This window comes from Sipha flava, unplaced genomic scaffold, assembly GCF_003268045.1.
Source record: "Sipha flava isolate LNK unplaced genomic scaffold, YSA_version1 1_pilon_pilon, whole genome shotgun sequence".
In the NCBI taxonomy this organism is placed as follows: Eukaryota; Metazoa; Arthropoda; class Insecta; order Hemiptera; family Aphididae; genus Sipha; species Sipha flava.
This window is the reverse complement of record NW_020272783.1, coordinates 3,451,050-3,464,753: the sequence shown is the minus strand read 5'-3', so window position 1 is coordinate 3,464,753 and position 13,704 is coordinate 3,451,050. Positions and strand designations below refer to the sequence as shown.

The window sequence follows — 13,704 nt, the reverse complement described above, 5'->3', positions numbered from 1 at the left end:
GCCGAAGAGTTATGCCGTGTCCTTTAATGATAAGGTCATTAATGTGGAAGACTTTTTTATCTTTGAGATAATGTAATGGTTGGCTTGCGCGAATGTAATGAACTAACAAAATAATTACTGCGATTGTATTCCTGATATAATATACTCGCAAGGTATTACGCTTCCTCGATTCCAAGTTCTGTTAGAAAAAAATCAAATAAATATTACTATGGACCTTGTTGGATAAAAACGTATAATGTACAGGGTCGTGTTTAATGGGATGAATCGGGAACGAGTTGTTTCATGAAAATGGTAAAAATCATAAGAGATAAAGATTCACGTTTCTTGGGTTTTAAACGGTCAATAATGTTTTAATTGTTTTTTTGTTGAAAATGATAATGGAATTTTGGTGCCAAAATCTTTATGGGAAGATAGTGAAACATTCGTTGTTAGCGAAACAACTCAATCATAAATCGTAGTAGACAAGTCATCCGTATCTCTAATTTTTATTCAAACGTTTCAATGTTACAAGGTAACCTTAATGCCATTTAAAAACGACTAATACAATAAACGGTATAAATTGTCTTTCTCTCACTTATAACTTATAGCCAATGGATGAACGAACGTTAACACAACTCAATAATTTCTCATAGGTTTTTTTTTTTTTTACTATTTAAGTATTCAAAGAATTTACAAAATTAGAAACGAATATCAACTCGGAGATTTTTGAATTCGTGTTTACTGGATTTATTAATTCATCACTTAAACTCGTTTGATTTTGAAACGCGAAGAGCGATTTTGTCGTTGCAAACGTGTAAGATGGACCGAAACAACAAAATATAAGTACTTTTGATTCACACACTTGGTGATGTTAATTAAAAACATCGAAATACAGGGATGGGTTTCGTCTCAGATGCGGTTTACACGAGCACATGCGCAGCGCGTGACACTTTTAATCCTGTCGCCCACTGTTGTACAGCACCGGGATCGGTGCGTTTTATTACTTGAGAGAGGTCGCGTCGAACGACAATAACTGACGACAGTGACCTCTCTTCGTCGGTGAAATTCTCACGGGCAACCCGAATGTTTACGAAATCTACCGAAACCGTGTACGTATTACATTGTTTATATATTACGTGTACAACGTCGTGGCGTGGGCGGGCGATGCGAAACACCGTGTCAACGCGTGAGTATTTTTTTTCTCATTTTACATTTATTTACGAAATAATTGCAAAGACGTCGGTACGAAAAGTGCGTACCGTTCAACGTAATATTATAATATCATACATCACCGCGGAACGTAAAAACAACGTCCTTTATCCGTTGTAGATTTGCTATGTATGACATTGTGATAATTGTTGATTCAAGGAACCTATTAAGATTTAATTCTTGTTTTTTTTTTTTTTTTACTCGTAAACGGTACCTTATCGAATTCTTACTATTAAATCGTAAAAATGTGTTCCATCGTGGATGGTACGAATTCAAACCAGATAATTTAACACTGGTCTTCAACTGTTATTTCGAATCGTTATCCCAAGTTATGTATCTTTATGCTTAGCGGTTTTTTTTTCGGTGAAACTTTTTTATTTGATTGATGATTTTGTTAACATTCAAAATTAAATATTTTTAAATAACTTTCAAAGAAATTATCAAAGATTATGAATACAGTATAGTATTATTTTTACTTAATTTAGTATCTACCATTTACGAAGGATGCATGTTTTTTAAATAATTTAGGTGTTCGATAACCCGTTGAGTTGTACACGGGAAAGTCGTCGAAAACATTATTCTTTTATTTCCTTATATGCAAAACTATTTTATTTTGGAAGTTTAAAAAAAATTGCATTTCATTTTTATAATTACATTGCAGATATTCTGTCAAGTTTTATAGGTTTTTTAATGAATACGATTAAAATATTTGTAATTTAAAAAAAAGTTATTTTTCATTCAAATTAATTTGTTGAATTCAAATAATAAAATAAACTTTCTAATGGTTATAAATTAAATAGTTTTAATTAAAATAAAACAACAATAAAACATGTCAAAACGCCTTTCTCGGTTAGAATAGGCTAATAAATTTCAAAAAGTGATAAAAATGATTGTTTTCTATATCAAATTTGAATTAAACGTACTTTGTATGAATCCTATTAGAACAATTTCTACCGCATAAAATAATATGTATACTGGTGTTACAAGTCACACATATCCTGTAACACTGGCACGTTTTCGATTGATCAATTAATTTATTCAAATTAACTAGAGATGATCAAAAACACATTTATATCATGGATTTGTGTTAATAAATTGAAAATAGTATTTATTTTAATAACATTAAATAACAAACCAAATACATTATTTTTTAGTAACACCTATTAACTTAAAATATTCCATTCGATGTGATTATTTACTTTTAATATTTTAACACCTGTATATATAAAATCGTTTGTGCATATGAAATCATGAACATTGTTTTGTTTTCGATATTTCGGTTTTGTACATAATTAGGGATAAATAAAATCCCATTAAAAAAATGATACGGGAATACATACCGTATTTAGATAAATGTTACACGAACAATCGAAGAATAATAATTTTTGAAAGTTCCACCGATTATTAATGTAACGCATCATATGTTTGCGTATGCACTTGGTTTAGAAATCATTGTGTGAATTTACCGGAGTTCGCCTTGTATTTATTCGCAACACGTATAATTCAAGAGAATTAATATACTGCGTGTGCTATCTCAACACGAAAAAGTCGTGTGCAATTAATTACGAAAAATATGCTCTAATGATGATATATTATATAACTTTTGATAATAAAATAGAAAAAATCCATCTATATAAGCGTGTGCGTAGCGTAAGGTTAATTTTTATGATATCCTTAGACTTTATTCATTGCGGTGCAAAAGAAAGCGAACACGAATCCAATTAGAAAACGGGCTACGAAGATGTATTTTTTTGATGAAAACCATTGATTCCGATTGATACAGTCTTGAGACCGTAGAGTCATACACGTATTTATGGACGCAGCGGGAACGATGATACGTTGAAAAAAAAAAATCATTAAAAGATATTCGTTAGAACACAGCGAACCGTTTTAAACGTAGTGCCACCATACGCACTCGGAGGCTATACTTCCTATTTCCACTTTTTTTTTTTTTTTCATCCGAAACGTCGTAATTTATTGCTACGCGCAGTACTATTATTTTCACCGGGTCCGCTGTTGCGCGCGCGCGTTATTCAACTTTCTTCGTCGTTTTCGAAAAAAAATAAATAAAATAATAATAATAATAATAAAAACGCAGAGCTGTACGTCGAGAAGTGGTGTACAAATCGCATATGGTGCGCGTACGGTCAGGTATGCGGTCGGTTCCTCGGGGCCATTCGCGGGACGGCGATCAATATCGAAATGATATATATTATCACGGGAAAATGGAAACAAGCGCAACGGTAACAATCGTATGAAATGTTTGTCGGGCCGCCAGTGTACACATGTACAGAAATATGTGCACGCGTAATGCGTATATAAGTGATTCTCGGTGTTTAACGCCACTAGTGTATACGTGCACTCGAAACTGCGGCAACGCTCACGTCAGCTTGAATAACGTTGGCTTTTATAGATTATTATTTTGTTTTCTACTCCTCTCCGACGGCCGCGTACGCCGTTTTATACTCTCGTGAGTTTCCGCGATCTCGTTTTCTTTTTATTGCCCGGCACACGCTATAACCGTTCGGCCGTATACGCGCCGTACGTGATCGAATAAGCACTGGTTGACATTTCGAGACGGTTTCGTTACAACACGTACCCACGACCGTCTATGCGGATCGCGTGTTATAACCTTAGTGTGCGCCATCGATTTGCATATTACTATTGTAGTACGAGCGCCCGAAATAACGATCGGTAAAAAATAAAACCTTCCCGTGAACACGGTCGACGTATTGCGATGTTATTGCCGCCGTCCGATCTGTACGTGTTCGTGTATCGTCTACTCAGGATCATAATACGACTGTGCGATGGTTACGATAAAAAAGAACAGCGCGTTGAACAAAACGGTTTTTTTTTTTTGGTTTGCGTTTAGATCCGTTCGAATGATGTATACAGTTCGGGCTGGTAACCTAATTGAATCGGTGTACCGCGAGGAAAGAACGGAGGGTGTTAGATCTGTTATACGATAGGGTGGTAAAAGTTGTCCGAAGAATTCCAAGGACGTAAGATTTGATTTAAAGACATCTTGAGTTATGAAACCAAGAGTATATATAATATATAACAATATTATATATTCAGTACGTACGTCATTCTTAAAAATACACTAAAGATAAAAATACTTTTCACTACAAATGGTATATTATTTCATATGATTTTCTAAATATATAACTCGGCGATTCAAAATGTCTTGCTGTTTCGACAAAATTGTATTATGTTCGCGTACATTATAATATGGTGAACAACATTTTTAGTTAAAAAGGTATACACCATATAAAAAAGTTACATTGCATAAAAATTGGTCTTTATAATTTATTTTTAAATCGATAAATAAAACAGAAATAGTAAATATTTGTTACATATAAATACATGTAATATATCGTTTAGATTCTGATCCGTGTTGATGAAACATTATTATTATTACAACCTTGATAATTAATATCTTATTGATAAATTCATAATTTATAGTTTTTAATGATAATAATTTACATGCATATCATATATTAAAAAAAAACAAGTCTAGTCCCATTATTATTGAAATCAACATTATAGGTTTCTCAACTGTTCCATATTTGAAAATTATGATTCTTATAAATACAGTATCAGATTAAGGTCAAATATGATATGTGAGAAAGTATTGTACAATTAGCAAATAGAATATTTCGAGTTTGTATAAATAAAAAGTAAAAATTATTAATATTAATAAACTATCATTAAATTAGATATTAATTCCAAAACTACCAGTTCTATTTATTATGTTTAAGAAATAAAATAAAATCGACGGTCTGACAAGAGTAAATGGTTTTGACTTTTATATATTTGATTTCAAAACCATATTAAATAAGTGACACGATTCGACAAAATATAAAGAAAACAAGAAATCACAGTTTTAAATATTGTTTATAAAATTATAAATGCATTAGTTGGTGCATAATTTAATATCAATAAAAAAGCAGTTTGAGTTATTGTAGACCATAACAAGACAAAATGTTATACGTCACACCATAGAAAGAACATATTTATGTACGTAGTGAAAAAAAGTAACTATTTATTGAATATTATAAAATGTGTTGTCAAAAAAGTTGTTTCATATAATATAATAATTCGATACCGTTATTTACATGGACATGTATAAAATATAAATATAAGTAAATAATTGTACATGGGTTGTACTTTCCTCGTCGGAGAGAATCGCTGTACGATGCGTATAATATTACGGTACAAATTGTGAACACGTAACAATTCGTTAAGTACTATATTGTACGATATTTTTACGAAGTGCAGAGGCACGATTTTTCAAGGTTAAATGTGATTAATATTTTATATTCCCGCTTTTACAGTGCGTTTTTAGTGTTTTCTACTTGCTAAAATTATTACTGAAAATTAACAAAACGTCACGATATGTAGAAACATTTAATTATATAAGTAGTTTTGCTTACTAACGATGGAAAAGTGTACGTCGAACAATGCAAGTACACCATTGTTAACTGACGACCGATTCGGCAAAACTCTGTTTTTATAGGATCTAAGTTTTATTTTTTTAACAAACATTAGAATAATATAACATTCCGAGTAAATAATATTTTATTTTTCAAATATCAACGATACTTCAACTTCTTTAGTTTAAGAGTAATTTTCTTTTGAATTTTTAGATCATATTTTATATACTTACATACTTCTATTAAATTAAAATAATATTTTTCTTTTCTTATTTATACATGTAAATAGTTTTCATCAACATTAATTAGCTATATAATATACTATGAAATCAATCGTTTGTAACTATTTGTCAGGCTCTCCATCAATATGGATAAACCATAATGTATTGTGTATAAATTAATTGTATTTTTTACTTGCATTTCATGTTAAAATTATTTAAATACTATACTTTTTCGTAACTTTGTTCAAACATTATGTATTTTAGAAGGACACTTAAAACGAAATTAAAACTATTTATAGCGTACTTTATTAAAGCTACTATTAATAATTTTAATATTAATAATTGACACCTTATACACTTATATTATCAAGATCACATTCGATGCAAATCCAAAGATTAAACGGTGATCTTTACAGAATGGTCAGAGAAAAAATATAAAGAGATGATTCACAAGTTTTACCTTCTAAAATTTGGCATTTTCTTTGTATTTCGATTCCGTGTTATCGTGTTACGTATACTACGACTGAAGATCTTAATATTTCTATATTTTCGTACGACCAATAAGCATTAGTAGTATCTACTTCGATGGTTTACGTATGCAACAGCTATAAGCTTAGATCAAATTGTATACGTGTTCCCTAAGGGTACGTAAAAAATAAGATAAAATTTGGTTTTTCGACATTTGAGTGGATGGAACGATTGAACGAACGGTACTTACGGTTGTTACCGTTAAAGCTACACCAAATATCACCCTTCGTGTACGAAGGGCCGAACCTTTTCCATCCCGTCGGAAAACGCTCGTGCACACGTACACAAGTGGTGGATTCGGTGCCGTCGCAGCTATAGTAAGGTAAACGGTGCGCGTACGAGCAGCTGTATTGGAAGTGGCGTATCGTTATACCGTCAAGATAAGTGTACCGTATACGAACGCGGATTAATTGCATCAGATGATACGTTTTTAATAGCGCAACACGCGGCGGCGGAACAAGTTCGGGCGGAGTCGCCCGATCGTATTTCGCGTTTAACACGACAATTTTTATTATTTATCAATTTATCAACCGCTTTTATTTTCCCCTCGCCATAATATGCATATTCACGTACACGCATGTACATCGGTACCCGTGTCTCCGTTACGACGGTTCGCGTGCGCACGCAATCCGTCTCCGCGCGCCTTATCCGTCCGACAATCGGTCGCGTATTATTACCGTTGCACAGGTACCCGTGTCCCGCTGTAATACACGTGTGCGCGCGTCGCTGGTTACACGCCACAGCCCCCGGGGACAGACCAGTTTCGCGTGCTATTATGCCATCCGAAAACTCTTTCGCCGAAACCTACCGCACGCGCGCGCGTCCGCGGGAAGACTTTAACGCTGTGCATTGAAATAATCAACGCACGTTGTACAGTCCACGTCAGCGGTTCTCAAACGTTTCGCATTCGCGTACCACCCGACTTGATTATGTTTTTTTTTTTTTTTTTTTTTTTTTTTTTTTTATAGAAAATATATACGTCGTCTTGCACGTATGGAATTTTGTTCTACTAGGACCAAGAAAAATTATGACAGTATCACCGTGTAAGAGTGTTCAGTGCACAAAGAGACGATTGAAAATATTCCGTTACTATAATTATTATTATAGTTATTACGGTTTACTCCGATGACGGTCGGTGTTATTTCGAGTGAACGGCGATGTTCCATATCGGGGGCTCCGTGTTGATAACTTTTAATCTCAAATCACTTCATGCGTTCGATCTATCTCTATATTTGTTTTTTGTGTGCGATAAGTGAGGAAATGTATTTTTCGCACAGATATGTTGACACAAAAATTATTTGAAACTGTAAAACTTGTGAGGATAACGACGGTTATTCTTGTTTCACGTCCAGCGAAAAATTTGAGGTCGTTTTGGTTTTGAAAGCAGTTTTTAGAGCAGAGACGCTGTTTAGTGTCTCGAATGCTGAAAAATGATTCTCAGATATTCGCGAATTAAATAAATCCAACATTCTCACGAATGCATTAATTTTATCGCTAGCATAAAATATCTTTGAGCCTTGGTGCCTCATGCGTAGAACATTTAAACGGTCAAATATGTTAGCCTTTTACGCTATGCTTGATAGCTATTTGTCATCACAAAATAATTTGGACTTCATCAATATCAGTCAGATGTAATAAGACTTTTTATAAAAGGAGATTTCCTTCACGTACCACCTATGAGCTTTACGTGTACCGTTAGTGGTACGCGTATCACAGGTCGAGAATCGTTGATCTACGAGTACATGACATTAACGCCATGACGAATTATTACATACTCATGTGCGCACGGCCTACGGATTTTCTTTCGTTTTTGATATTCGACTGTAAAAATAATACACCACTGATATACAACGGACTAATGCACGTGTGCATACGCCCATAAGACGTATACATATACTATAACAGTAGCAGTGCGTGCCGCACACGAATACAGATCGAGTTTATAAGCGTTTTGTTATATCGCCGCGAGATTACCGCATTTCCGGATGAAACTGGAATGGACGGCAAACTTGCCACATCACAGAGAACGACGACGACTAAACAAAGTCAACGAATGTACGATAATAATAATAATAATAATTGTAATAATCGTAATAATCGTGGTATGGGAAATTTGATTTCGACGAGTCTCTGTTAAAACGCGCAATATGTACGGAATGTTAGATGTATTCTAAACAATGATGATCTAATCTGCTGCAATTGCGGGTCGGATTAGAAATAACGTTTGGAAATTGCCGACAAATAAGAAAAAGAAAAAACTCTGGGGGCGTAATAGGAACGTGCAGGGCGCGGCTAAAATGTAATGGTGCGTGTTATTCGTTTCTAAAATGTACCGAATCTTATAATCGATAATAGAAACATGCACGTACTCTTATCGAATACGTTTTGCTAGAGTGAAATACAAAGTATAAAGTATGTACATTATGATTTATACTAAAAAGATAACTCCATTTGTTATAAGTTCAATATACTGATAGACTTTGGTCCGATGAAAATTGCATTCAATTTCTACACCGTTTATTTTTTCGAACCGTATGAGTTGAATATATTACGTGTTTGTTATTCGTTATTATGTAGAAAATATTTCAATCAAAACAGTTAAATCACATAGTATAAATATTAATATCGACAAAGATAATATTGTGAGAGAAGTATATTGGTTTTAATTTTCTTTTGTTTATTTATTACAATAATTGAACGAGTACTTCCCGCAAATCATAATAATATTAATAATCATTAAAACCGTATTACAAATTATAAATTATTTGTTAAAAATGATTGTAATTTTCTCTTTTGTTACTCGGTACACTTTCTTTTTTTAGGTAGGAACGGTGACAATTTATAATCTAGAAATTGTTTACTTTAGTTGTAATATAATACTTCTTCTAAGGAAATGATTCTTGTTTGAATGTTACAGTCCACCATTTACGACGTACTTGTATTTTTATACTGGTTATACACACTTGGGGTATGTTTTCACTAATGCTTTAGACGTCGTCAGTGTTTGGAAAACAATTATTTTTACGTTTATCAAGTGACGTTTTCGCGTTAAATTAATAAACAAAAATAAATAAATGTAGATGTTATACCGAGAACAATGACAATCATCATTCCATTGTTAAACTATAATTTATCAACGCTATCTCACCACAGTCAAAATCAGTACAATATACACGTTGCTCGTACGATTTATTCGAATTGCTTTCGTTCGACTTCCAAACTTCTTTCGTTCTTCTTTGTTATCGATAAAACGAACGATTCAATACTCGTGCAGTGCTACTATACCATAGTTTTAGATCGATCTTTCGATTCCGATAAAAAGTTGTTCATTGTACGCGCGCGCACAAACACGCACGCATGTTATTATACACGCTGCTGTTATGCCTACGGTTCCCGAAGACGACGTAAATCGCATTATATCACAGCAGGTCGTTAAAAGTGCACGAGGGCAACCGTCGTCATCGTGTTATATAACTCGTAGAATATCGTGGCGAATTAAAAACTAGTTTACTACGCAGACATACTACGTTCGTCCATTCATAACACCGTCCATGTGTGCACCGACGAAGGATCCGATCGATGTAACATAATGCTGCACGCTGTATATGTGTGTGTGTATGTGTGTGTGTGTGTGTGTGTGTGTGTGTGTGTGTGTGTGTGTGTGTGTGTGTCATGATCGTATCAAAGGGTACACTAAACATACGCACACACACGCACGCACTTGCGTACATAAATATTTATTTATACTCGTAGACGACGCACAACTTCATACGCAGGCCTAAAAAATTAGGTTATTCTTCGTGTGTACCTATATACGAATGTACGAATATGTCTGTACGAGCATGTACGCAGAAACCGCACGTAAAAACAGTTTTGGTATCACAATGCATTTCGGTTGTGTAATTATTGTCAAACGTACGTGTCGTTTGTCTGCGATGTCGATAGGTCTTGACACACAATGACCCTTAATTTTGTTCTTTTCGGAACCACTGGGTGTCAAGGAGATTTTCTCTTTTAAAATATATTCTACAAATGCGTGTTCTAATTACGGCTAAGAATCGTATAACAATGTAATTAAATATAGCGACGAATTGTTGCAGGACACTATAGTGCTCCTTCGAATAGAAAGTATCTATCCTGAGAACAGGAACATATTTGTTTCAGCGAACACGCTGAGCGATTATTAATATCTAGGTACGGCGTAAAATTTAATAAAAACGTGCTACATAATATCACGGAGTCATCGTAATCCGTTCTACATCCTAACAATTGGTTTTGCAGCACTTCAGTCGTGTATGCTGCTCTGCGTGTTTGTTCGATCATAATTGTTATTATTTAAAACATCAATTTTACATTTTAATATTTATGTTTTATTTTCGATGTGTTTACCGTCCAGCCAACTAACGTGTACGGTTATTGTTTTTTTTTTTGTTTTCTCCTTCAGGGAACAATATCTGTTCAACGTGTTCGAAGTGATCGTGTCCACGCTGGAGACGAAACTCCAGCGAATAGAGAACCTGGACAAGGCCGTGGAGCACCTGATGCGCCGCGTGGAAGCTCTGGACTCGCGGGTGACCAACAACATCGACAAGACGGAATCAGTGATCGGTAAGCTGCGATCGTTAGACACGAAGCTGTTCCAGAAGGAGCCGGGCACCCTAGGCCATCACCTGGAGACGCGTTTGACGACACTGGACCGAAAGGTGGGCGACATCGACACGAAGCTGGTGGGCCTGAAGAGCCAGCTGGACAACAATTTTCTGGGGCCCGCGGACGACATCAACGCGGAGGCGAGCGAAAAGAAACCAGTGAATTTGCACCACCACCAGGGCGCCGGGCCGGACGTGTCGAAGCTGCTGAACGCGCAGCTGGACACCATCCGGGGCAACACGGCCAGCATCGACCGGAAGCTGCAGTTCCACATCAACATGGTATCCGACGGACTGGGCAAGATCATGGGCATGGTGACGGACGTGCACGGCGCCATCGTGGAGCAACAGGACGGCGGCCGCGGGCGGCCGGGTGGTAACCGGACGAGCACCACGACGGCGGCTCCCGAACGGAGCAACAAGATCGACCAGCTGGTCAGGCAGATGCACCCGATACTGAGCGTCAGCGAGAAGATGGACGAGGTGTGGAACGTAGTGGTGGGCACCAAGAGCTCGGTGGATGACCTGGTGCCCAAGTCGGACGAGCTGCTCACGCAGACGCAGCGCCAGGAGCGAGCCATTAGCGACATACACGACGATCTGCGCATGAACACCAACAAGATCATCGCCAACCTGGACGTGGTGGAGCGCAGGCTCAAGAAGCAGGAGGATGACGTGGTCTCGTTGGCCCAGCGGCCGGTGCCTGCGGAGATGCTGCGCTTGGACCCGACCATCGACGAGTACGCAAGGTACGACGAGCAGCTGTCCGAGTCCACGCCCTTGGCCGCCGCTTCCGTGTCGTTCACCACGCCGCCGTCCACCAGCGTCGGCGGTTCCTCCGGTCCCACATCCGGTGCACCACCGTCACCGGACCAGCAGTCACAGTTCCAGGCGTCCCGGAACGCTCCTCAGAAGAACAGGGGCGTGGTGTTCCCGAGCGTCAAGAACAAGCCGCCACCGGCCAACATCAGCTTCTTGACCGAACAGTTCAACCGCGAGGTCAAGGTAAGAGCGCATGTTGTTTTATTCGCCCGTCGTACTACCGTTGCCGCGAGCATCTTCCGTTTAGATGCTATTCGCGGAGGGATTACAACCCCTCGTCGCGGTGCCATGACTGACGTTCCGCTGACGCCAATCGATGCACGATAAAAATATCGAGGGTACGATATCATCGGTACGCCTTCCGTCGACAGTTATCTGTTAGATGAAAATACAGTCCTGAAAGTACCAAAAACGCGTTAACATATTTTCTCGGATTTTCTTGCTGATTTACTAGAAAACAATACCTACGATTATCTTTCCATATGTGTTTGCGCGCTAATATTTTAAACGTCCGTTGTCCCTACCACAAAAGCATCTTGCCTCACCTGTTACTGCCTCTTGGATCATATATCATTTCAGTCACGTTTTGCACGTTCGAAAGTCAATTTTAACTTTAAGATTTTATTCGATGACGCCGATGATGTGTGATCTTAAAACTTTTTGAAAAATTCTTCGTACTCAGTTATTTTCGATTGGTTTTTTTTTTCAACGGAAATATCATTTATTATATTATTATCGATAACGACAAAATGTCCACCAAGTTAGAATTCTGATCAAGTCTACGGAGTCATTCGTGGCTATATTTTTTTCAATACACCTATGTTTTAATATCATAACAAAAGATTATGGACGAACAGATTCGAAATTCGCTTCGTGGGACTGTTGAAAATGTTGTTAGTCTGTAACCATGCACTCTTCAAAGTAAACGGACGTTCTATTCAGACATTTCGGAACCGACTATGACTCAGCATAATATTATGTTATATACGTACAGGATTGAGTTATTACATACGCGGATCTATCTGATAAGTATACTTATGTAATTCTAAAACAAATAAGGCTTTATAACAGTTACGATTAAATACACGTGGCACGTAATTTTATGATAATATAAAACGAATTACACATCCGAGAATCAAACGAGAAGACAATTTAAATCCATTTTTTATTAGGTTACAAACGCTCATTAAAAATGCGTATGTCACCCGTCGCATTAAAGATTTGCAAAAAGAGATTAAACGCGTAGTCTATGTATATGTAATGATTGTTATTTGGAATGTACACCGTAGCATAAAATAGTTTTTAAATTTTAGCAGGAATCGAAATTATAACGACTTACAATTTAAACTACAGATAACTTTATTCTGATATAATTTTCCACCAGTAATCTTCTTTTTTTTTTTTTTTTTTTAGACGGCGTTTAATTGAATAACTGTACTCTTGAAATTAATTAATTTTACTAGCTAAACAGTAATATTTTTTCTAATTCATAATTACTCACAATGTAAATATATTATGTGTTACGTTTTAACTTTTTTATTCGTCGAAGAAATGTGTATTTGCAGTAATTAAACGGTTTGGAATCAAGGCGTATCTATAATGTTAATTAAATTAATCATTCAACGGTTCATATACCATCATTCGTAGTTGATAAAAATCGGTATTAAACGTATCATATATTTTCAACTGTCCACTACGTGAATACTATATTATATGAAATGTGAAAAAGTTTAGATCGACAAAAATTAAGTTTTCAATTATACTGCAGATACTGAACAATCGATTTTTTTCTATAATTCATGATGTATACAGTATATTATATAAATATTACAATAATATTATAATATATATATATATATA

At 36.0% G+C, this 13,704-nt stretch overlaps 1 protein-coding gene across 1 annotated transcript in view; it reads left to right on the top strand.

Annotated features, from left to right (window-relative positions):
• Nucleotides 1–13,704, top strand: part of LOC112682175 — an 85,535-nt gene that overhangs the window by 66,377 nt on the left and 5,454 nt on the right. The window contains exon 2 of the mRNA XM_025552695.1: nt 10,818–12,027. Coding sequence (XP_025408480.1) covers nt 10,818–12,027 — 1,210 coding nt within the window. The remainder of the gene's footprint in view (nt 1–10,817; nt 12,028–13,704) is intronic.